The sequence below is a fragment of the Pituophis catenifer genome, unplaced genomic scaffold (genome assembly GCF_029215685.1).
Source record: "Pituophis catenifer annectens isolate HBS135680 unplaced genomic scaffold, rPitCat1.0.hap2 SCAF_2, whole genome shotgun sequence".
Taxonomy (NCBI): domain Eukaryota; kingdom Metazoa; phylum Chordata; class Lepidosauria; order Squamata; family Colubridae; genus Pituophis; species Pituophis catenifer.
The window spans coordinates 122,584,037-122,611,007 of NW_027256882.1; the positions used below are offsets into that span (position 1 = coordinate 122,584,037).

Sequence of the window (26,971 nt, forward strand, 5' to 3'; positions counted from 1 at the left end):
AGCTCAACGAGGTTTCTCTCACCCTCTGGATCATCGGAGCTGGGCAGAAATTGGCATGTGAAGGCACCATGGGAAGCTAACTCTAGCAGTTCCGTTAATGGCAGTTACATCAGTTCCTCCATTCTTAAAGCAACGGCAGTTGGAACGACAATGGCGGCGGGCGGCGGCGACGAACGGCACCATGGCAGTCCCTGTCGAGCCCTGGACACACTGGGGGCTCCAAATTGGTTTGGGGCCATGCTGGGAAACCTGAAGCTGCCCTCACCGATGATAGCTGCTGGGGCGGTAATGACGCTTCTTCGAGAGGCCTGAGCTAAGGCCAGTGACAGCTTGCAATGTCATCAGAGGGAATCTAAAAACTATTAACCCCTGGAGTGCCTTGAGTGCCCTGAATCACACAAGGTGTTTAGACCCTTGCTGGAATTGGGAGACACCATTATAATGTAAAGTCTGGAGCCTGGCAATATATGCAGAGGACTATCCTGTCACAAGTAAATGCCTTATTCTCCATTATGTAAATAGTACATGAACAGGGTATCAGGGGTTAACTTATTCTTCACTTCTTAATGTATTCATACTTCACCACTCCCATATCTAGCTCCACCCATTGTATATATAAGGAGCTGCATACATCCCTTCTTTGCTTCTATCTGTGAATATTCAGTGAATATAGAATGCCTTATGTAAATAAAGAGAAATAAATTTGAACTCTTAATTCTCAAATTATTTATTGAGTCTGATCCTGAAAATATCGTAACAATCTGGTAGCAGAAGATGGTTGAATTGACTCAATAAAAACTTAAATATGTCTAAAAGAGATAGGCCCAACACCAGGGCATACAGCAAAGAAATGGAAACGGATCAAGAAATAATCGATGAGTCCACGAACGCAATTTCGAGAGAATCTGAAGAATACACCACAGAAGACGAAGAAATAATAAATGAAAATGATGACCAAGAGGAAAACGAAATAGAAAACAACGAACTCAGGTCAGAGATACTAAAACTTTTAAAAAGCCAAAAGAGCGATGAAAGTCTCATCGCGAACCTCCAAGATATACTAAAAAACAACGGAGCAGCGAGAGAGAAGCACATCGCTACTGAAAAGCCAAAAGACTCAAAAATAGTGAGTGATATGCTTACAGACAAAAACGCAGTGAAGAAGAAAAACAACGATCCCGCGCAAAATTTCGAATGGCAGCCATCTTGGTTTCAACAGACCCCCAAGGTGAGCGAAGCAGAGCCAATCAGAAAGCTTGATTCAAAATTTCTGGCGCGAAAGACATTACTCGATAAAGAAAATGAAAAAGAAAAAATATATACCTCAGAAGAATCAGAATCAGAGAACGAGGAAGATTCAACAGACATGCAAATAAAGTCAGCAATGAAAACGCTTTTTGCTGCATTTGGACCGAAACTGAAGATTACTAAAAAATCAACCAAAAAACAAGCAAGCAAGCCAACGCCTCAAAATCTACCCGCTCCTATCCAGACGACGAGAGCACCGACACCTGAACCCAGAAAGCCCTGCAGATACCACCCCACGCCGCAGACTGATCCAAGGACCAGCGCTTTCAACAGAAGAAAACGAGCACCCGCTACCACCAGGACTCCCAAGATCGAGCCGGAGACTGATTCATCGGAAGAAGAACAAAGCGAAAGAGCTGCAGCAACGAGAACCTCTCACGACGACTCCAGGAACGAAATGAGCAATGCGCATGCGCAAGACTACGCGGACGATCCAGGAAGACATGAGACGCGGAGAGAATCATGCAGACTCGTTGCGAGCATTCCCACGCCGTTTTGTAACTTCCAGCATTTACGAGACCACGGACTACCCCCGGTTGTAAGTAATGGACCCAACAATGTTGGAAATTTACCCAGTGACTTCCCAAAGCTGAGAATAGATGGCATTAATTTGCAAGAATGGTATCAGCAGCTCCAGGTTGTCTTTATGAAAGAAAACTTACTGTTTTTTATCACTAACCCCCCAAAAAGACCTTGGACTCTAAAGTTAGATTGCTTACACCATAGAGCATTTTTCTTATTAATTTCCAGTGTGTCTCCTGCCATGTATCACAGCGTTAAGCAAAATCTGACTGTCTCAGAAATTATTCAATGCATGTTCAATTTGTTTCACAGTGATAGTGTAGCCACTACCACAAGAATGTCTAAAGATTTCTTCTCTTCTAGGATAAAGCCAGGGGTTACCATAAGTGAGCATTTAATATCCTTAAACAAAATTAGAGCAGAACTGCATTTAAGGGGGGGAGGTGATTTCAGATCAAACGATGAAAAGTGTTATCATCAACTCACTTGACCCATCATGGGATAATTATATGTCACATTTAGACACAATCAATCTAGGATACTTATCCATAGAAAGTCTATCCAATAAGTTAATAGCTGAAGACAATTCAAGGAGGAGTCGCTCTAACAACCACATAGAACACAAACTATATAGAAAGGTAGCATTTCAAGACAGATACCATGTAACATTTAGATGCCACAATTGTGGGTCCAAAGAACATAATAGGAGGGATTGCCCTAAAATTCCAAAAGAAAGACATAGGTCAGAATATAGAAATAAGTACAACAACAGACAGTCTTCCATTGATAGATATAGGTATAGAAGTCCACCCAATTATAAAGAACATAGAGGGGGCAGAGATAATTCAAAGGATAGAAAATCTGGTTCACTGAATGGACTAAACAAACAAGACAACACTAACATACAACAACCAGAGAACAATAATTGGCTTATTGATTCTGGAGCAACTAATCACACTACAAATAATAGAAATATATTGTCTTCATTTGTAGAGGATAAATTTGTAATCAAAGTAGCTAACCAAGAAAAAGTCCAAGTAATAGGTAGAGGGAATGTAACCTTACCTGGCCTAGGAAAAATAGAGGGGGTATTACTAATACCTGAAATACCTCATAACATACTTAGTGCCATAAAACTAAGCAGAGATTCTGACATTAACATTGTGTTCTCAAAGGGAAAAGCAACATTAGAGAAAAATAGAATAGATATAGGTACAGTAATAATCAAAGGAGGCCTACCTTATTTAATGACAAAGGAGAAATGGTTACACAACATTGATTCAAATATGGAAGATGGCATTGAAATAGATAATGGAAACAATAGTAACAGTGACAATGATGAATGTGAAGTAACTCATAATCACAAAGATACACATAATGAAAAAAGACCTAAAATAGGTAAGCCAATTCACGATGAGTGTGCTCATGTTTTACATAGGAAGTTAGGACATGCCAGTTTTCCTGTAGTACAAAAGATGACTGAACACGCAGAAGGTGTTAAAATAAAGAATTGTGAAAACTATTTGGAATGCTCAGTATGTAAGTCTACAAAGCTGAAAACTAGTCCCAGACCTAGAAAATCAACAAGGTCAACCAACAAAATTTTTGATTTGGTACACATGGACCTAGTTGGTCCACTAACACCATCAATTACTTATAAAAAACGTTACTTTCTAACCATTGTGGATGATTATAGTCGTTATGGATTTGTTTACACATTAAAACATAAAGATGAAACCTTTCAGAAATTTAAAGAGTTTTACAAACGTATAGAAACACAGCACAATATTAAGATAAAGCAAATCATGACAGATAGGGGATGTGAATTCATGTCTAAGGAATTCTCCCAATGGCTAAAGGACAAAGGAATGTTACATTACACATCTAGCCCATTTTCCGCATTCCAGAACGGAGTGGTAGAGAGAAAGAACTCAACATTACAAACCATGATTAGATGCACATTAGAAGATGCTGGCTTAGGCAAACAATTCTGGTCAGAAGCCCTACAATATTCCAATTACACACAAAATAGAACTTGGTCCAGCATTGTAAATAAGACACCATATGAAGTAATGTATAATAGGAAACCAAAATTAGCACACATGCACATATTTGGGGTCACTGCAGACGTACACATACCTAAACAATTGAGGCGAAAAGGAGAAAACGTATCCAGAAGACTTAGATTTATGGGATACGAGACAGGTACAAAAGGATACAGATTCATCGATAATAATAATAAATTTATAGTTTCCAGAACGGCTGTGTTCCATGAACAGGCCAACTGGTCTAAAATACATCTTAATGAAATATTCCCAAACACCAACCTAGATACCAAATTCCAAGGAAAAAGGACTATAGAAGAACACAGTAACAACATGCATAGAAACAAAACCAAAACATGGACAAACAGTCAACACAAAATAAAGACAGACTCATTAACAAAAAAGGAAGCAAGGTATTTACATGACAATGATAGTAAGCCTGAAAAAGCAATCAGAAGTAGCAGAAATCAAGTGCCAAACAGATACAAGGATTATGTAATGCATATGGATGGAGAATCAACAACACCTAATACATATGAGAAAGTGTTAAAACTTCCTCCTGAAGAAAAGGAAAAATGGGAATCAGCAATGACTAAAGAGATGGATAGTTTATGAGGGCTAAATGTATTTACACCTGCAATTGCACCAAAGGACAAAACCATCATTGGCACTAGGTGGATATATAAAATTAAAAATTTAGAGGGAGGCAATACCCTATACAAAGCTAGATTAGTTGCACAAGGTTATGCACAGAAATATCCCGAGGATTATACAGACACATACTCTCCCACAGTAAGAACAGAGAGTGTCAAAACAGCTCTAGTTATAGCATCAGCACTCAATCTCGACGTGTTCCAATATGACATACAGACTGCGTATTTACACGCAAAATTAGATAAGGAAATATATGTAAGAGCACCTCACAGTCAATACACAAACAAAAATGAGATTTGGTTATTAAACAAAAGTTTATACGGGTTGAAACAATCTGGTAAACGATGGTATGATTGTTTAGTAAAAGTACTTAAAACTATGGATTTCAGTGCCACTACTGCTGATAATTGTTTCTTTGTAAAAAAGGATGATGATTCCATAGAATTTGTATTGATCTATGTGGATGATATTTTGTACATAGGTAAACATAAAGAGAGGAGAGAAACATTTGTAACAAAACTGAATGAACATTTTTCACTGAAATCTTTGGGTAAAGTAAATAAGTATCTTGGTGTTCAAATCAGTAAAACCAGAAGGGGATTCAAACTTTCTCAAAGAGATAAAATCATAGAGCTCTTGAATAAATGTAATTTAACTGATGCTAAGCCCTGTGACACTCCCATGCAAACTGATTTTCTAAAGAATGCAGACGAATCATCCCCTGAATTCAAAGATAATACATTTTATAGGTCAATCATAGGTTCCCTTCTTTACATTTCCAATTGGACTAGACCTGATATTGCCTTGCCTCTCAACTTATTGTCCAGACATGTCAGCAAACCAACACTATACCATTGGGAAGCTGTCAAAAGGATATTAAGATATTTGAAGAATAGTTTAGACTTTTGTTTGTTATTGGAACCTAATAATGTCAAGGAGCCCATCCTCACATGTTACGCCGATGCGGATTGGGCTGGCGATACTTCATGTAGAAAAAGTACATCTGGTTATATATTCCTCCTTAACGGTTGTCCAGTTTACTGGTACACTGGCAAACAAGATTTAGTAGCCACTTCAACAACAGAGGCAGAATACGTTTGTCTATCTAAAGCAGCAAATAACCTTGTATGGTTTAATGATTTACTTTCTGACATTTGGAAAAAACCCACTTTGCCATTTATCATGCATGAAGATAACAAAGCTGCTATCGAAATATCTAGATCTGATGCTATTGGACAAAGGTCCAGACATGTAGATATAAAATTTAAACATGTGAGACAGTTATCTCAGGATGGATTTATCAAAGCAGTTCATTGCGAAACATCAGAGCAAATAGCTGACATATTAACAAAGCCTTTGCCATCTAAGCAACACAAATACTTGACTTCTAAGTTACATGTTTTATATTGTTCTGAATCTGAATGTAATTGGTGTAGTATATCGAATCGGCATTTAGAGGGGGATTTGTCACAAGTAAATGCCTTATTCTCCATTATGTAAATAGTACATGAACAGGGTATCAGGGGTTAACTTATTCTTCACTTCTTAATGTATTCATACTTCACCACTCCCATATCTAGCTCCACCCATTGTATATATAAGGAGCTGCATACATCCCTTCTTTGCTTCTATCTGTGAATATTCAGTGAATATAGAATGCCTTATGTAAATAAAGAGAAATAAATTTGAACTCTTAATTCTCAAATTATTTATTGAGTCTGATCCTGAAAATATCGTAACATATCCAATATGCCGAGAGTAGGAGAGGCCAGAGGTTGACAAAAGACTATCTACCTGGTCACCTTGGGAGGCCTCCCCCACCTTTCTCAATTCTCTGCCTCGGCCAGTCCCTAACCCAGCCGCCTCCAGCTTATACATTACCACCTTGATTTTGACACTAACCTAGCTGCCTCCAGACTATACTTTCACCACCTAGACTACCTTCCCTCTTTATATACATCTACCCCCCCCCCCATGGAGCTATTATCATTCTACCTTCACTGTTTGGCTTTATTTCCAACTGAGCCACCCTCTTGTCATACATTGTCTGGGCAGCTACTAATGTGGATGCTGAGGGAGTTTCAAATTACTGACATCATTTGAGCAGATGGAACAACAAATTTATTACGACCATCTCCATCAGAACAAGCTGCCGTGAGCGGATGACTAGATTTTTATCCTCTGTCCATCCTGAGATAGCACTAAACTCCTTCCCCCTGCCGTGAGAGGGCAAGGGAGACCAGTTTCTTACCCACACTGAATTTATTACTCATCTGCCTCAAGACTCTTACATCAGATTGTTGGACACACCCAAATGCTATACCCATCTGACTTACTAGATGTTTTTGGCGACCGAACTCTTGGCATTGCGAGACTCCCCCCTCTTGCAAATTTGGCCCTCCACATTATCGAGGGCCTGCCTTGATGACAGATTTTGGAATCCCGAGAGGTGGCACGTGCTAAGAGGGGATTAAGGGCTTTTTTATCTAATTTTCTAACCAAAATTTTAATGGCTTCTGAAAGGGGGGTGGGTATAAACAGGGTGGATCATGTGGATTTGGGGGGCAATCCACAGAGGGAGGGATTAGTAAATAATTTTCCAAAAGTGAAGCCAAAGCCAACACAAAATTACATCATAGGAAACTCGGAAGTGGGAATAGACAGACTTAATACTGGCATGGAAATGGTTATGGTTGGGAGGGGCAGATATGGTGGGAGCAGGAGGCCACATCATGTTAGGGGGGTACGCACCCACTATCTTCAAGTGGTGGCATGCTCCGACTGCCAAAGCTCTTCTCGTTCCTTGGGTTGCTCAAGGTCTCAGAGCCCGAGTCTTAGGCTGATGTTATGCAACGCCAGGTCCGCAGCTAACAAAGACCCCCTCATTTGTGACCTAATTCGGAGGGGAAAGCGGACCTGGCAGGTATTACAGAGACCTGGTTGGGCAATGAAGGGGGGTCCTCCTCATAGAAATGTGCCCACCAGCTTTCCGCGCATTCCATCAGCCAAGGACTCGGGGCAGGGGTGGAGGTGTGGCAGTCATTATAAAGGAAGGTCTTGACCCTAGGGAAGTCACTGGCCCTCAGACAACCGGATGTGAGTCCCTTCTCGTGAAGTGGGGTTATGGGTTACAGATGGGCCTGTTGATTGCGTACCTGGCTCCCTGCCACGTATCAGCAGCCCTGCCTGAGCTCCTCAATGTAATAGCCGAGGTGGCAGTTGGGACTCCTAAACTACTGGTTATGGGAGATTTCAACCTGCCATCCATCGGTGAAACATCTGAAGGGGCTCAGGAGTTTATGGCTTCCATGACGGCCATGGACCTGACCCAATTAGTTCATGGCCCTACTCACACGGCGGGACACACTCCGGATTTGATCTTTATCTCTGACCAGTGGCTGAATGGTCTAGATGTAGGGGATATAGTCGTCGAACCCTTGTCATGGTCAGACCATTCTCTCCTTAAACTTGACCTTCTGACGCTACCATTGATCCTGGTATCATGCTGCACCAGTTGGAGGGGCTGGGAGTGGGAGGCACTGTATTACGGTGGTTCTCATCCTACCTCTCTGACAGGTCGCAGTCAGTGTTGACAGGTGGACAGAGATCGACCTCGAGGCCCCTTACTTGCGGGGTGCCACAGGGGTCGGTCCTCTCACCTCTCCTGTTCAACATTTATGTGAAGCCGTTGGGGGAGATCATCCGTGGTTTTGGGGTGCAATGTCATCTGTATGCTGATGACACTCAGCTGTACATCTCCACCACAAACCACCCCAATGATGCCCTTGAAGTGATGTCCCGGTGCCTTGAGGCCATACGGGTCTGGATGGGGAGAAACAGGCTTTGACTCAATCCTTCCAAGACTGAGTGGCTGTGGCTGCTGGCGTCCCGGTACAGCCAGTTAGTCCCATCACTAACTATTGGGGATGAGTCATTGACCCCCGCAGAGAAAGCTTGCAATTTAGGCATCCTCCTGGATGCATGACTGTCTTTAGAAGATCATATAACAGCCTGGCCAGAGGAGCTTTCTATCAGGTTCGCCTGATTCGCCAATTGCATCCCTTTCTAGACCGGGACTCCTTACGCACAGTCACTCAAGCCCTCGTCATTTCCTGACTGGACTACTGCAATGCTCTCTACATGGGGCTCCCCTTGAAGTGCACCCAGAAGCTCCAACTCGTCCAGAATGCGGCCGCACGAGTAATTATGGGAGCAACATGGCGCTCACATGTAACACCTCTTCTACGTGAGTTGCACTGGCTTCCGGTGGCCTTCCGAGTGCGCTTCAAGGTGTTGATTCTTACCTTCAAAGTGCTCCCTGGCTTTGGACCTGAGTACTTACGAGACCACCTACTGCAACCGATATCCTCCCACCAACCAATACGCTCTCACAGAGTAGGCGTACTCATAGTACCATCTTTAAAACAATGTCGTCTAGTACTTCCAAGGGAGAGAGCCTTCTCTGTGGGGTACCTACTCTTTGGAACAGAATACCCCCTGGAATACAAATAATCCCAGATCTTCGCACTTTCCGACGTGCCCTGAAGACCTTTCTGTTTCAACAAGCAGGGCTAGCATAAACATCTAAATTCTATGCCAAGGTCTTAGCAGATACACCAAGTTGACTCAATTTATTATTTACTGTTTATAAAAAATATATATATTATATGTATATGAAATCTTAATCTGTTCACCGCCCTGAGTCCTTTGGGAGAAGGGCAGTATAGAAATTCAATAAATAAATAAATAAATAAATAAATAAATAAATAAATAAATAAATAAATAAATGTTATAACAAAGTGATAGGATTAAGTGAACTGTCTTCAAAATTTAATATTGAAAGAAAAAATTAAGACTGAATCTGCTGCGTAGTGGAAACTTACTGAGTGGAGAAACAAGCCTGTCAAAGAAGCTACAATGGATTCTCAATTCTCAAGATGAAGTTTAATATGTGCAAGTGAGCTGCGACACAGCTTTGCATATTAACCCGCTAAGGCAATTTCCTTTTCCAGCCACAGTAAGAATATGGGAAAAACATTTTAGGAGCCAAAATTGACTTTTGTCATTCTATATGTAAGAGAGTTGCAACAGGATTAAGAAACCAGTGCTTGCTTTCATTGTGGGGCCAGAAAGACACAAACACAGACACACGCTCACACACACACAGTTCAACAGTTAGCCATTTATCAGATTCCAGCTGCACACTGGGTGAAAATTCAAGTAGAGGACAATTCATAGAATTATTGATTCATACTTTTATTGAGCATAGGGGTTGGAGCCAACCTGCCATCAAGATAGCTTAGGAGCCATCAGTTAAGAGACTTTGCAGCACCGGGCTGTAGTCCAGTCCATATTGGCACATTGGCAGTGACAAACTGAGTTGTAACGAATATCCCAAGATCCACAACCCATTCCACAGGCACATGAAGTGGGTATAAAACCTAGGAAGGAAGAAAGAAAAGAAAGATAGAAAAGATTAAGGTTGTACAGATTTAGTGTTTTACATCAGTTGAGTGTTTGGAACAATTGTGATATACATGGCAAGCTAAGCAGATTCCTTCAGCAGTTGGCTTAGTTTGCATTTCATACCCATGCATACACAAGACAGGCAGATGTCAGAGAAAGGGATTTGATAGAGGAGGTTTTTTTCCCCACCTAATCCTCTTCTCTTAGCTCCTGATTTTTTCCCACAAGTTATTAGTTCTCACCTGATGGACAACTGGCAGTGGCACCGCTAGCTTTCACATCTTGGCAAGCCATCTCGGGTCTTGGTATATATGAAGGCACTGGGAAATGAAACCAGTAGTTATTATTAACACATGCATCCTTATTCAAACAGGATTCTTTATTTTTGCTTTGCAATCATTTGTCTCACTGGCTTTTGCTTTGCTTTTGTCTTTTTGTTTCCATTCTCAAGAAAACAAAGATATATTCTTCATATTCATGTACAGGAAAAAATTACCCATAATGTCGACTTAAAATTACAGAATGAAGCAAAGTGTTCTAACATTGGACATATTGAAGGACATTTTTGGATAAGTTAATTTTAAGTGTCAACAGACAATCTGCCTATATGAGTACACTGTGTCTAAAATACGTTATGGAAAGGTAATCTTAAAAACTAATAATAAAAATTATTATTAAATATAGAGGCCCATTAATTGAATTTTGGATAGTAGGCTTTTTTGTGGAAAAAGTGGCTGCACACCTTCCAGATGGAAGAGGCTGGTCCCTCGAAAAATCAGCAAAACCAATTGGAACCACCCAGGTGCCAACAGAGAACAGACTGTTGCAGGCTGCCTCTCCCGTGCACAGCAAAACACTCTATGTTGCCTTCAGAAAGCATCTGAGGATAGGAGAGGAGGAAAAGCACCACATTTAGAGCAGTGTGTAAATCCATCGTCTGGCTATCTCAACTACAGATGGACAATGGAGATGTAGGCCGTGGCTTGCTCTGGAAATGGTTAGTGAACCATTCTGATAGCAGATCAAGGATGCATTGTACATTTGCTCTTTGACATCCTGCATTTAACTGTTTCAGATTTCACTTTTTTAAAGTCAGCCTGTGCTCCTACCTAAAATGAAAGAAAATCATTAACCACATGAGCAAATCCAATATACCTATAACAATACTTTCCCTCCCTTTTTATTATTTGCTCTGGGTTAAACAGGAGATCTGAAGTGTATGTCCCATATCTAAGGCAGGTGATGTGTACAATAAATCTGTGAGATGTAAATGCCTTATTCCCTAATGTGTAAATAATGTATATATGGGACATCGGGGGTTAACTTATTCTTTGGTTCCTAATGTATTCATAATTCACCACTCCCATTCTTGGCTCCACCCCTTGTATATATAAGGAGCCACCTTCACCATTTTCCTCGCTTCTATCTGTGAATATTCAGTGAATATAGAATGCCTGTTATAATTAAAGAGAAATATATTTAAACCTCTAACTCTTATTATCATTATTGAGTCTGATCCTGAAAATATTGCAACAAGCTGGTAGCAGAGGATGGTTAATTGACTCAATAAATACTTAAAGATGTCTAAGAAAGATAGGCCCAACACCAGGGCCTACAGCAAAGAAATAGAAACTGAACAAGAAATAATCAACGAATCCACAAACGCGATTTCGAGAGAATCCGAAGAATACACCACTGAAGAAGAAGAACTAATAAATGAAAATAATGACCAGGAGGAAATCGAAATAGAAAATAACGAACTCAGGTCAGAGATATTAAAACTATTAAAAAGCCAGAAGAATGATGAAAGTCTCATCGCGAATCTCCAAGAAATGCTGAAAAACAGCGGAGCAGCGAGAGAGAAAAACATTGCTAAAGAGAAACCCAAAGACCAAAAAACTGTGAGTGATATGACTACAGAGAAAGTCGTTATGAAAAAGAAAAGATGTGATCCCGCGCGAAATTTTGAATGGCAGCCATCTTGGTTCCAACAAGCCTCCAAAGTGAGCGAAGCAGAGCCAATCAAAATGCTCAGTTCAAAATTTCTGGCGCGAAAAACGTTATCAGACAACGAAAGCGAAAAGGAAGATTCAAACTCTTCAGAAGAACCAGAATCAGAAAGCGAAGACGACTTAACGAAATCCCAAGTAAAGTCAGCAATGAAGACGCTTTTTGCTGCATTTGGGCCAAAATTAAAAATTTCCAAAGCGACAACGAAGAAGCTAGAGAACAAGCCGATACCTCAAGACCTGCACGCTCCCATCCTGACTTCGAGAGCGACGACGCCCGAGCCCAGAGAGCCATGTCGATTCCGCCCTACACCGCAGACCGGATCAAGTACCAACGCACACAAAAGAAAGAAAAGAGCAGTCGCCGCCATCAAAACTCCTAAAACCGAGCCAGAAACCGACTCGTCTGAAGAGGAGCGGAGCGAGCGAGCTGCAATGGAGAGAACCTTCCACGATGACGCCAAAGAAGAAATGAGCAACGCGCATGTGCGAAACTACGTAGACGGTCCGGAAAGACTTGAACTGGCCAGAGAACCGCGCAGACTCGTTGCGAGCATCCCCATGCCGTTTTGCAATTTCCTGCACTTGCGAGACCACGGACTACCTCAGGTTGTAAGTAATGAACAAAATAATGTGGGAAACTTACCCAGTGACTTCCCAAAACTTAGAGTTGATGGCATTAATTTGCAAGAATGGTATCAACAGCTCCAGGTTGTCTTTATGAAAGAAAATTTGCTATTCTTTATCACTAGTCCTCCAAAAAGACCTTGGACTTTAAAAATAGATTGTTTACATCATAGAGCATTTTTCTTAATAATATCTAGCGTGTCTCCTACAATGTATCATAGCATCAAACCAAACCTAACTGTTTCAGAAATAATTCAATGCATGTTTAATCTGTTTCACAGCGATAGTGTAGCTACCACTACAAGAATGTCTAAGGATTTCTTTTCTTCCAGAGTAAAACCAGGGGTTTCCATAAGTGAGCATTTGATATCTCTAAACAAAATAAGAGCTGAGCTGCATTTGAGGGGGGAAGTGATTTCAGATCAAACAATGAAAAGTGTTATTATCAATTCACTTGATTCATCATGGGATAGTTTTATGTCACACTTAGACATCATCAATCTAGGATATTTATCCATAGAAAGTCTATCTAACAAATTGATAGCAGAAGACAATTCAAGAAAAAATCGTTCCAGCAATCACACAGAACACAAATCTTTTAGGAAGGTAGCTTTCCAGGAAAAATACAATGAAGCTTTTAAATGCCATAATTGTGGGTCCAGGGAACACAATAGAAGAGACTGTCCCAAAATCTCAAAGGAGAGACATAGGTCAGAGTATAGGAGCAAATACAATTATAGACAGTCTTCCACAGATAGACATAAATATAGAAGCCCACCAAATTACAGAGATAGTAGAGGGGGTAGAGAAAATTCAAAAGAGAGAAAATCTGGTTCACTGAATGGACTAAATAAACAAGACAGCACTAAAACACAACAAAATGAGAACAATAATTGGCTTATTGATTCTGGGGCAACCAACCACACCACTAATAACAAAAATATATTGTCTTCATTTACAGAAGATAAATTTGTAATAAAGGTAGCTAATCAAGAAAAGGTTCAAGTATTAGGCAGAGGAAATGTGACCTTGCCTGGCCTAGGAAAAATAGAGGGGGTATTGTTAATTCCAGAAATACCTCATAACATACTAAGTGCCATAAAGCTAAGCAGAGATTCTGACATCAATATAGTTTTCTCAAAGGGGAAAGCAACTTTAGAGAAGGACAAAACAAATGTAGGCACTGTGATGATTAAAGGAGGCCTACCCTATCTAATAACAAAAGAAAGATGGTTACATAACATTGATTCAAATATGGAAGATTGTATTGAGGCAGATGATGAAAATGTTAGTAACAGTGATAATGATGAATGTAAAATATCTCATGATCACGCAAATACACACAATGAGAAGAAACCAAGAATAGGTAAACCAATTCATGATGAGTGTGCTCACATCTTGCATAGGAAGTTAGGACATGCAAGTTTTCCTGTAGTACAAAAAATGACTGAACACGCAGAAGGTGTCAAAATAAAAAATTGTGAAAATTATTTGGAATGCTCAGTATGTAAATCCACTAAACTAAAAACTAGTCCCAGACCAAAAAAATCCAACAGATCAACTAACAAAATTTTTGACTTAGTACATATGGACCTAGTTGGTCCATTAACTCCATCAATCACTTATAGAAAACGTTACTTCCTAACAATAGTAGACGATTACAGTCGCTATGGTTTTGTTTACACATTAAAACACAAGGATGAAACCTTTCAGAAATTTAAGGAATTCTACAAACGCATAGAAACACAACATAATATCAGAATAAAACAAATTATGACAGATAGGGGATGTGAATTCATGTCTAAAGAATTCTCCCAATGGTTAAAGGATAGAGGAATGCTACATTTCACGTCTAGCCCATTTTCTGCGTTCCAAAACGGGATTGCAGAGAGAAAGAATTCCACACTACAAACCATGATTAGGTGCACATTAGAGGATGCTGGTTTAGGCAAACAATTTTGGTCAGAGGCCTTACATTATTCAAATTACACTCAAAATAGAACCTGGTCCAGTATTGTGAATAAAACACCATATGAGGTGATGTATAATAGGAAACCCAAATTAGCACACATGCACATATTTGGAGTCACTGCAGACGTACACATACCTAAGCAGTTGAGAAGAAAGGGAGAAAACGTATCCAGAAGATTAAGATTTATGGGATATGAAACTGGCACCAAAGGGTACAGATTCATTGATAATAATAACAAATTTATAGTCTCCAGAACAGCTGTGTTCCATGAACAGGCCAATTGGTCTAAATTACATCTTAATGAAATATTTCCAAATAAATGCAAAGATACAAAATCTTGTGAGGAAGGGACTATAGAAAATCAAAATATCAACAAAAATAAAAACAAAACCAAAACTTGGACAAATAGTCAGCACAAAATAAAGACAGACACATTAACAAAAAAGGAAGCAAGATATTTGCATGATAACCATAGCAAACCCGAAAGAGCTATTAGAAACAATAGAAATCAAGTACCAAATAAATACAGAGATTACATAATGCATATGGATGGTGAACAAATGACACCTAATACATATGAGGAAGTATTAAAACTCCCTCGTGAAGAAAAGGAAAAATGGGAACTAGCTATGAAAAAAGAGATGGAAAGTTTGCAAGGATTAAATGTGTTTACACCTGCGATTGCACCTAAAGATAAAACGATTATAGGTACCAGGTGGATTTATAAAATTAAGAATCTAGAAGGAGGCAATACTCTATACAAAGCTAGATTGGTTGCACAAGGTTATGCACAAAAATATCCGGAGGACTACACTGACACATACTCCCCCACAGTGAGAACAGAGAGTGTTAAAACAGCTCTAGTAGTGGCATCTGCACTCAATCTTGATGTATTTCAATATGACATACAGACTGCGTATTTACACGCAAAACTAGATAAGGAAATATATGTAAGAGCACCACACAGTCAATACACTAATAAGAATGAAATTTGGCTATTGAACAAGAGTCTATACGGATTAAAGCAATCTGGCAAAAGATGGTACGATTGCTTGGTAAAAGTACTTAAGACCATGGATTTCAACGCTACCACTGCTGATAACTGTTTCTTTGTAAAAAAGAGTGATGATCATATTGAATTTGTATTAATTTATGTAGATGATATTTTATATATAGGAAAACACAAGGAGAGAAGAGAAACCTTTGTAAATAAGCTAAACGAACATTTCTCGTTGAAATCTCTAGGTAAGGTAAACAAATACCTTGGTGTACAAATTAACAAAACTAGAAGGGGATTCAAACTTACTCAGAAACATAAAATCATTGAACTTCTGAACAAATGCAATTTAAACAATGCCAAACCCTGTGACACTCCTATGCAAACTGATTTCCTTAGAAACACTGATGAATCTTCCCCTGAATTCAAGGATAATACATTTTATAGATCAGTCATAGGTTCACTTCTTTATATATCTAATTGGACCAGGCCAGATATTGCATTACCACTCAACTTATTGTCAAGATATGTTAGCAAACCAACAATGTATCATTGGGAAGCAGTCAAAAGAATTCTAAGATATCTGAAAAGTACATTAGACTTTTGCTTAGTATTAGAACCTAGTAATGGTAAAGAACCAAAACTTACATGTTACGCAGATGCGGATTGGGCTGGAGATATATCATGCAGAAAGAGCACTTCTGGTTATATTTTTCTATTAAATGACTGTCCAGTTTACTGGTACACTGGTAAACAAGAACTGGTAGCCACTTCGACCACAGAAGCGGAATATGTTTGTTTGTCCAAAGCTGCAAATAACCTTGTATGGTTTAATGATTTGATTTCAGATGTTTGGAAAAAACCTGCTTTGCCTTTTGTTATGCATGAAGATAATAAAGCAGCCATTGAAATATCCAGATCCGATGCCATTGGACAAAGGTCCAGGCATATAGATATAAAATTTAAGCATGTGAGACAATTGTCTCAAGATGGATTTATCAAAGCAGTGCATTGTGATACCTCTGAACAATTAGCTGACATATTGACGAAGCCTTTACCTTCTAAACAGCACAAATATTTAACATCAAAATTATATGTCTTATATTGTCCTGAATCTGAATGTAATTGGTGTTGTATAGCGAACCGGCATTTAGAGGGGGATTTGTGAGATGTAAATGCCTTATTCCCTAATGTGTAAATAATGTATATATGGGACATCGGGGGTTAACTTATTCTTTGGTTCCTAATGTATTCATAATTCACCACTCCCATTCTTGGCTCCACCCCTTGTATATATAAGGAGCCACCTTCACCATTTTCCTCGCTTCTATCTGTGAATATTCAGTGAATATAGAATGCCTGTTATAATTAAAGAGAAATATATTTAAACCTCTAACTCTTATTATCATTATTGAGTCTGATCCTGAAAATATTGCAACAAAATCTATGTTCAGAAATATACTGTTTGCTCTAGTGATTAAGTCATGGAACCAAGTGATCGGAGAAACATCTCCTCCCAATTTCATCCACCAGTCTCACATGGGCAGGCAGAGAAGGCATGTTGTGAATCCTTTTTCATTAAAGAACTTTGACTGGTGAGGTCCAGGAAGAGAGGCCTCTCTGCTGTTGTCCCCACACCACAAACCAGTTTATCCCCAGAGGTGAGGCAAATCCCCACTCTCAAGGCCTTCTGGAAAAACATTAAGACCCGCCTCTGCCAACGTATCTGCAGGTCCAAGAGTGCTATGCAACCCTGGGGGGGGGGGGGGTTGGGGGGTTGAAAGTGCTCACTCTGCCTTTTTTACTTTGTAATTGTCCCTTTCAAATTAGCTTTAAGCTACTTTTTAACTTGTTTTACGTATATCTTTTATACCATTATACTGTTTATTCTGTAAACTGGTGAGAGACATACAAGTGTAATGAGGAGTATAGAAATTTTATAAATAAAGGTAGAAATCAGGAAACTGAGAGTTTCAATCCTGCCTTAATATAGAAGCCAATTGGGTGACTTTGGGCCAGTCACTCTCTCAGCCAACTTAAGCCACAGGGTTGTCGTTGTTGTGAGGAAAATAGGAGGAGGAAGGAGTATTAGGTATGTTTATTATTTATTATTATTTATTAAATTTTTATACCGCCCTTCTCCCGAAGGACTCCGGGCGGTGAACAGCCAAGATTAAAATACATACAATATGAAAATTAAAATAATTTAAAACATAATTAAATCAATTTGGCTTCCCCAATTTAAAACCCCTTACCCATAAAATTAACCAGTTAAAAATTTTAAGCCACCTTGTGTTATTTAAAATTATTAATAAAGGAGGAATATAAATAAATAACAAAATAAAAAATAAAAAGCTAAATACCTGTGGAAGCAATTATTTGCTTAATCTTCAATTCAATCACGCTATCAATTGCACATGTCTGAGTATTTGCATATTTTTCGAAAAGCAACACAGTAAAAAGTAGGAATATGAAGAGCTTCTTCATCTTAGTGATGCAGAATTTCCTGCAGAGAAAAAAATGTAGTAATTTCCTCCAAAATGGTATTTTAGAACCCCTTTATTTCTATATCTTTCTTTCTTCCCCAGGCCTACTCACTTTACCCAACATTCAGAGAAAAAGAAATCTCTGCATGTCTACATATATTAGCAATAGCACTTAGACTTACATACCGCTTCACAGTGCTTTATAGCCCTCTCTAAGTGGTTTAGATATTAGAAAGTAATATGTATGTTTGTAAGTATAAATGGATTAAACAAATAAAAAATCAGTGCTACAACCCACATATGGTTGTAAATCAGTTATTTCCCTGGGAGTGGAACTCGCTTCCTTTGTCAACTGGAGAACATCAGGATATCCAACTGTTGTCATCTCCAGGAGGCAGCGCTAGGTTTTAGGTTCCCCCTCCACCTTTGGGGCATTATAAGGGGTGTAAGGGAGTAGGAAAGCTCTGGAAGGCAAACTCTTTGCCGTTGCCCAATTAAACCCATAACCCTCTCCATCATCCCTGCCAGAGTCTGCAATTAAGGAAAATATTAATTAAATGCAATATGGAAAAAATTACTGAAGTATTCATGAATTCACCAATGAAAAAAGATCTGAGATAAGGATCTCTTAAGTAGCTTTATCTAAGCTACTTGAGCAATCATATCATTGTCATATAAATTCTTGCAGGTTCATCTCTCATTCTTCAATTTAATAAGATGTAGGCAATTGCAACTAGGAAGAATGTTGACTATTATAGACCCAGTGATGGAATTTAGAACCATCGATGTTTTCCTGACACAGTATTGCTTCCAGTATCTGATGAAAACTGTGAAAATTCTTCCATATTGACTTCTCTGAACTTTTAGTTCACCAAAATGTAGCTATGCTGGATTCTTTTAAAGATGCTGCAGTTGAAATTTTAATGCTTTCACTTGTTTTTGCAATTATTACTGTATTTTAATATTCTGTTGCTATAAACCAGCCAGAAAATACTGCTCTTAGGTAGGCTACAAATATGGTAATATAACATGTTTAACCACTAGATTCCTACAAAGAAAAATTAAAATGATTTCTCTAGTCATGATCAATATGAATCTGTAGCAAATTCCAAATAACCCATGACAGGTATTTCACTTTTAAGTCAAAGGTTCTACTGAGTTTTTAACTGGCAATAACAGCATTTCATCCATTTATTTACTCAAATTAATCTTCTATGAAGAAAAGTCAAATCAACAAACAAGCAATCTGTAACCTGACAATGCAATCAGAATCCCCTGGTGTTCTTTGGGATGGATTCTCAGATAAACATACAGGACTGTAGATACCCTATAGCCTTAGAGTAGCCTCCTGTTCTTATCCCCTCCTTCCCTTGCCAAAAGAAGACGAAACTTACCTTGAACAACAAGGATTATTTTCCCAAATGTTCTATGTCCCGAACAAATTACCCATCTTTAAATGCTGTAGAGTTGCCCATTCTTTTTATCCTGATTGGTCTAAATGTTTCAAAATGGTTTCACTCCTCCCCTTTCCTACCTGACATACCATTCTTGTTTGCAGCAGGAACATTATTTTTAATTTTTCTCAGGCACTTGGGCAATGTCCTTGTTTGCCAATATTGAGCCACAGAGCAGGAAGTAGCAACCAAGAGTTTTTCTAAGACAAATCTGATGCAAATCTGTCTTCAAGAATATATTGACTCTATTGACATGATTTCCTCTAAGATTAACAATTTTATGTATTTGAAAGTGAAAACTCTATTTGTCTGGTTAGACTTGAAAATAACAATACAGGTACTCCTCAACTTACAACCATTCATTTAACAACTGTTTGAAGTTACAACGAGACTGAAAAAATTGACTTATGATCAGTCCTTGCACTTACAACCACTGGAGCATCCTGTGGCCACATAATCAGCATTTAGGAGCTCGGCACCTGGCATATATTTATGGTGATTGCCACAAAAATACACAGTATTTTATTTTAGAATTTTAAAAAAGGATGAGGGACCTCTATAACACTATCTTTCATTTCCTCAAAATATTTTCTGTTAGAGTTATGCAGTGTTTTTAGATTCACGGCCAAAAAAATGATTCTTATTGGGAAATGCACACAGCAACTGTCTAGTCACACACCAAACTCACCAAATGGAGCTCTGCGCACACCCACACTTGCCCGCTGTTTGTGCAGGTCCATCTTTCTCCAACAAATATTTAGAGTGCCAAATTGACAAAGTTAGTGATGATGTGGTTATCAGCTAGGATCTTCTTAGCTCTCATTGGCCACTACAGAATCCTCTTCTGAGGACTATGTAGTGCCTTCTATGACCTATCAGTTAGGACAATCAACCAGTGGAACCTGGTTGGGCCCCTGAGGAAACTGACCACCTGGCTTCTGCAGACGGATCTGTCCACGTATTGTCTCACTTTGCGAAAAAAACCCATCCAGATATTACAGAGGCTCCTTATGCATTTTGGGAGGCCTTATTTTGAACTATTTTGAGTTCTGTCCTCAGTGAACGTGTAACAGCGTGGGTTCCCTTCTCCCCTCACCTACCTGACATACCATTTTTGTCTGCAGCAGGAACATTATTTTTAATTTTTCTCAGGAACCTGGGCGATGTCCTGGTTTGGTTAATATTGAACCACCGAACAGGAAGTAGTGAAAGTCAAATAGTTTACCTAAGTCATATTATGTTATCTCCAGTGACTAATCTAATCAGGATAGCCTTGGCAAGATTAGGATATCTCCTCTACGATAAGCAATTTTATGCATTTGAAAATATAAACTCTATTTGTCTGGTTAGACTTGAAAATAATGATACATAACTTTTAAGTCATAACTCCTTAAAAATTGTGTGATTCACTTAACAACTACATTGATTTGCTTCACAACCCTGGCAAAATTGGGCCTGACTCACTTAACAACCACCTTGCTTAGCAGCAAAAATTGTGGTCATAAGCTAGGAACTACTTTATTTCCATTCAGTATAATATATATACTGTATAAATCTGACCCGCAGGGCTGGCCTGGAAATAACAATGTCAACTTGCAAAGCTTTCAAGTTGCCATAAGCAGGAGGGAGGGAAAACTGATGGAGCTGATTGATTTCCCTAACTGAAGCTACATTCCATACATGCTTTCTTTCCACAATCAGAAGAAGGGTGTTGGATTTCACAGCCAGCCAAAGTGGTTAATTGTAGAATGTGATTTATGACATGGCCAGGGAGGAGGGGAGAGACAGGGTCATAGGGGAACGTAAATCTACGTGGGATTAGTTCTAACTGCATCCAAATATTGCCGAAATGGTGCTCTTAATAAATGACTGTATTTGTTTTGAAGTTTGGCTCATGGGTCATGAATTAATTAGGACATCTTTCGGAAACTTCACATCTGTCTTCAAATTATGCATTTGAAAATGAAAGCTTTATTTCTTTGGTTAGACTTGAAAATAATGATACAGAATAATGATCCTCAACTTACAACCATGAGCCAGTAGTTATCAGAGAGTCTTTATTGGCTTTCAGGGACCCTGCTCCACAAATCTCTGGTTGTGAGACCCTGTTCCTGAAGCTGAGATCATGGGATCAGATGGGATTGATGCTATTGTACTGGCCTCCCTGCATGAGCTGCTGGAGGCCATCTCGGGGCTGGCAGTAGAATTCCCTGAATGAGGCCTCAGAAGCAGCCAGGAGTTCACTGCCACCATGGCAGCCATGGGCCTATCTCAGAGAAAAGCTGACCCAACTCTGGACAGTAGTCAAATGCCAGACTTGATTTTTTTCATCAGAGTAATTGCAATGTGACCTGTGAGAGATTATCCCTCTTATCATGGTCAGATCATGCCCTGGTATTCCTGAAGCTGTCTGTTATGTATATAGTTTTGGTGGGAGATTTAAACAAGAATAGGTCACTTGTGATTGGTCAGCTGCCTGGCTGGACGGGTATATAAGGAGGGCTGTTTGCCTGTAACTTTTGCTGAAGTCTCACTCTACATTAAAGAGCTGTTGTCACTACCTTGCTTCTGCCTCCTCAATCACCCAATCCAACACTGTCATATGCTGCTCGCTCCGCAAGGAGGCCGGACCTATTTGGATGGTCCACTGATGGAGCCTGATGGGTGTTACAGTTGAAAATACCTAACCTGATATCTGTAAATATGTGTGCTTGTGTATATGTCATTGTGTAATGTCATTGTGTCCCTTATCATTGGTTACTACTTACCATTAGCCCCGCCTCCTCTGTATATAAGCTCTCGCTCCTCTCAGATTGACGGCCGTCTAAATGTGTTCCTAAGGAAGAAGAGAAATAAACATTATTATTACAAGAAAGTCTACAGTCTTTTATATTGGGCCTAACCAGGATAACCAAACTAGCAACAAATTGGTAGCAAGAGGATGGTTTGGTAGGCCCAACCAAACATAAAGATGCAAGACTCACAAAAAGAAAAAAGAAGACCTGCCACCAGATACATAACAAAAAGAATGGCAGCCCAGCTGACTCCTGACATATATACACCACTTGAAAACATGAAGAAACAAACGCAATCGCAAGAAAATGAACTGCTAACACAAAACGACCAACCACTAGCTGGAGCAGAAGAATCCTTCTCAACACCAAACAAAGAAGATGAAGTAAAAAGAAAAATACTACAATTAATAGAAACAACTACAATTGAATCAAATCTGCTTGTGAAAATCCGCAGCATGATAAACGACCACGGAACAGCAGCAGATAACGAAAATAACAAACAAGAAAACTGCAAGGTAAGAAACTCAACCCCTAACTTCAAAAACGGCACCGAAGATGGCGACAACTTCCCGCCTTTTTTATGGCAGCCATCTTACCCAACTAATACCTCTAAAATGCCCGACCAATTACTAAAAGAATTCCAAACCTCAAACTATGAAATAAAAAACAAAACCTACCAAGAAGATGACTACCCGAGTCCAAAACAAATAAAAAACAATTATTTAAACAAAACAAAGCTCAACCTACTGAAGTAGAAATAGACAACGCTATACAAGTGCTGACTGCAGCACTCGGGACTAAACTAAAAATACCAAACGAACTACCAGAAAATAAAATAGAAAATTCTAAACTACCATCTGCTAAAAGCCAAAAAGAAACAGACTGTCTAAACAAAGACCTAGCCACCCGAAAAAAGACGCGCTGGCAATCATACTTACCTACCGAAGAGCGACTCGCTGAGCAACCCGGCTCCATCGGCGATGGCGGCCCGCCTCGAGCTCCACTTGCTGACGACCTCAGAGAAAATGGCCAACAAGCCTCCGGTGTCTTCTCCCTCGATCCTCGTGACTTCGGAGACTCCACGACGAGCAGAGCAGCACTCCAGGCATTCTCCAGTCACCAGAGGCCCTCCGGAAACAAAACAGAACAACAGAAGGCCATCTGGGACTTCACCCCGGGAGTTGCAGAGACAGGAACCTCCCTCGCCGACTGCTGGAAGAGAATGAGGACTGAGCATGCCCAGAACGAGCCTGCAAAGAAAAAAGAAGAAAACATAGATACAAGTCAGCACAACATAGAGATAAGTAAATACAGACATACATCTACCATACCCAGGCCTAATTACGAGTATGCTAAGGTCTTAAACCATGGACAGCTACTAAACATGAATAACACTTCACTACACTCAGGGACAATACCTTCAGTCTTTATAAAATTGAAATTAGATGGAAGCAACTTAATGGAATGGGACCAGTGTTTACAGATTATATATTTGAAAGAGAATGTTTTATTTTTTATTGATAACCCACCAAATAAGCCTTGGACCTATGAAATAGATTGCCTCCATCACAAAGCATATTATATATTAATTGTCTCTATTTCCCCAAGTATACTTCCCAGTATAGAGCATAATTTAACTGTATTTGAAGCATACCAAAAATTATTCAAATTGTTCTACAGCAAAAGTATAGCCACCACCACAAAAATCTCTAGGGAATTCTATTCTGCCAAACTAAAACATGATACCTCCATGAGTGAACATATCTTGAATCTAAACGCTGTAAGAGCAGACCTTATTCAAAGGGGGGAAACCATTTCTGACAACACCATGAAAAGCATTATAATTAACTCATTAGATCACAGCTGGGATAACTATATTACCTTAATAGATAACCTAAGTATAGAGCAAATTACTTTAGAAAACCTTACCAATAAGCTTATTACTGAAGATAGACTTAGAAGAGAGCGATATACACAACAAAGGGAAGGTAGAAATCAAAGAAGAACTGATTTTAGGGTCAGAGATAGGTACCCACATGAATGTCCCATATGTGGATCTGAAAGACATCAGAGTAGAGACTGCCCCAAGAATGCAGGATACAGTGACTCATATCAACACAAGGATAGGAGAATACGCTTCTTAGACAGAACTTCCCCAGATTACAGGTATAAGCGAAGAGAATCACCACATCCTAGAGAAAGACAAATGTACAGAAATAACCCTAGAGAAAATAAGAAAGGATCACTATATGGAATAAGAAACAACAACACTTTAATGTCTGATTCACTCAACACTTGGCTCATCGATTCTGGAGCCACATGTCATACAACTCATAATAGAGAAATATTAAGCAACTTCACTGAAAAGAAATATTACATTAAAGTAGCAAACCAAAATAAAGTCCTAGTGAGAGGAATGGGAGACACGCATATAAAGGGTATAGGAAAAATAGAGGGGGTACTATTTGTACCCGAAATTCCAAATAACATATTGGCGACTCTAAAATTAAGTATAGAGAATGAAATAGAAACCACTTTCAGAGGTGGAAAGGTGTTTATGACTAAAAACAACAGAAACATAGGTAAACTATTTACAAATGATGGACTAACATACCTACTGCCACAAGATAACGAATTAGTCTATGCAAACTATCAATTAAGAAATGAAAAGCCAAATTCAGATAGCCATGATGAAAGTAATAATGATAATGCATCGACCACTGATACTAATATGTCTGAAAGTTTAAACAATGGAAGACCTATTCACGATAATTGTAGTCACTTACTCCACAGAAAGCTAGGACACGCGAGCTTTCCCGTCATACGAAAAATGTTAGAATGTTCCGAAGATTTAAAAATAAAGAACTGTAAAAATTATTTAGAATGCTCTGTGTGCAATTCATCCAAAATTAAAAACAAACCAAAACCCAAAAAAGCCACTCGCACCACACAATCAATTTTTCAACTAATTCATATGGATGTAGTAGGCCCATTAAAACCTTCAATTAAATATAAAAAAAGATACTTTCTAACCATAGTCGATGACTACAGTAGATTCGGTTTTGTATACACCCTTAACCACAAAAGTGAGGTTTTCAAAAAATTTAAGGAGTTCTTTAAAATGGTAGAAACGCAACACAATACTAAAATTAAACAAATAATGACTGACAGGGGGTCGGAATTCCTATCCAACGAATTTTCAAATTGGCTAAAATCACAAGGAATATTACACTTTAAATCTTGTCCATTTTCCCCATTTCAAAATGGAGTTTCTGAAAGAAAAAATGGTTTGCTACAAACCATGGTTAAATGTGTGTTAGATGATGCTGGCTTAAACCAATCATTCTGGGCTGAAGCCCTTACTTATTCCAATTACACTATAAATCGCTTATGGTCCAGTACAATCAACAAGACCCCATACGAACTCATGTATGGAAGGAAACCAAAAATTGGACATTTACACGTATTTGGTGTGTCTGCTGATGTATATGTCCCCTCACAATTAAGGCGCAAAGGAGAGAAAGTATCCAAAAGACTGATATTTATGGGGTACGAATCAGGAACCAAGGGATATCGCTTCATTGATAAAAATAACCACTTCATTGTATCCAGATCTGCCGTGTTTCATGAACACATGAACTTGTCAAAATTACATCTCAACGAAATTTACCCAGAATCAAAAAATATTACACACACGCACGCAGAACATCATATATCAGATACGAACCCCAAATCCACATCCACAAACAGAATCAAATGCCCAAAAATAGTTAATGATGAATGGAAAAAAGGACACCCCACTTTGAAGGTAGATCAATTAACCGAAAAAGAAGCTAAGTATATGCATAGCAATGAACATCCCCAGAATAGGCCCATTAGATCCAATAGAGGCATAATCCCTAAAAGATTAGATGATTACGTACTATCTATTCAAGCTAAACACCTGACTCCCAACACATATGATGACATACTTAAGTTACCTCTAGAAGAAAAAAGTAAGTGGGAGGAAGCAATGAAAAAAGAGATGGACAGTTTGAAAGAACTAAATGTATATACACCAACAGACCTACCCACTGAGAAATCCCCCATTGGCACTAGGTGGATCTATAAAATCAAAGAGCTAGAGGATGGTAAATTCTTATACAAAGCCAGGTTAGTGGCTCAAGGCTTTGCCCAAAGATTTCCGGATGACTATGAAGACACATACTCCCCAACCGTTAGATCAGAAAGTGTGAAAACAGCACTAGTATTAGCTTCCATTTTAAATCTGGAAGTATATCAATTTGACGTTCAGACAGCCTATCTGCATGCTGATCTAGATAAAGAAATTTATGTGAAAGCACCCCCAGGAAAAGATACAAAAAAGGGAGAAATTTGGCTATTGAATAAGAGCCTTTATGGACTAAAACAGTCTGGCAAACGGTGGTATGAGTGTTTATCAAAGATACTTAATGATATAGGCTTTGTAGCTACTTCATCTGATTTTTGCTTTTTCACAAAAAGAAATAATGATTCTATTGAATATGTTTTGATTTATGTTGATGATATATTGTATTTTGGACGTGACAAGGTTAAATGTGATAATTTCGCTGAACAACTAGGCAAAAATTTCAACTTAAAAATATTAGGAAAGGTA

General features: G+C 38.9%; 1 protein-coding gene across 1 annotated transcript; it reads right to left on the reverse strand.

Annotated features, from left to right (window-relative positions):
• Positions 1-9,458: 9,458 nt before the first annotated feature.
• On the reverse strand, positions 9,459-19,511 carry LOC139310271 (resistin-like beta). The gene is made up of 4 exons (XM_070934433.1): positions 19,481-19,511; positions 17,964-18,106; positions 10,238-10,315; positions 9,459-9,970 (listed from the first exon to the last, which is right to left on the reverse strand). The coding sequence occupies exons 2-4, from the start codon at positions 18,085-18,087 to the stop codon at positions 9,843-9,845; spliced, it is 330 nt and encodes a 109-aa protein (XP_070790534.1). The 5' UTR covers positions 18,088-18,106; positions 19,481-19,511; the 3' UTR covers positions 9,459-9,842.
• Between the last annotated feature and the right edge of the window lie 7,460 nt (positions 19,512-26,971).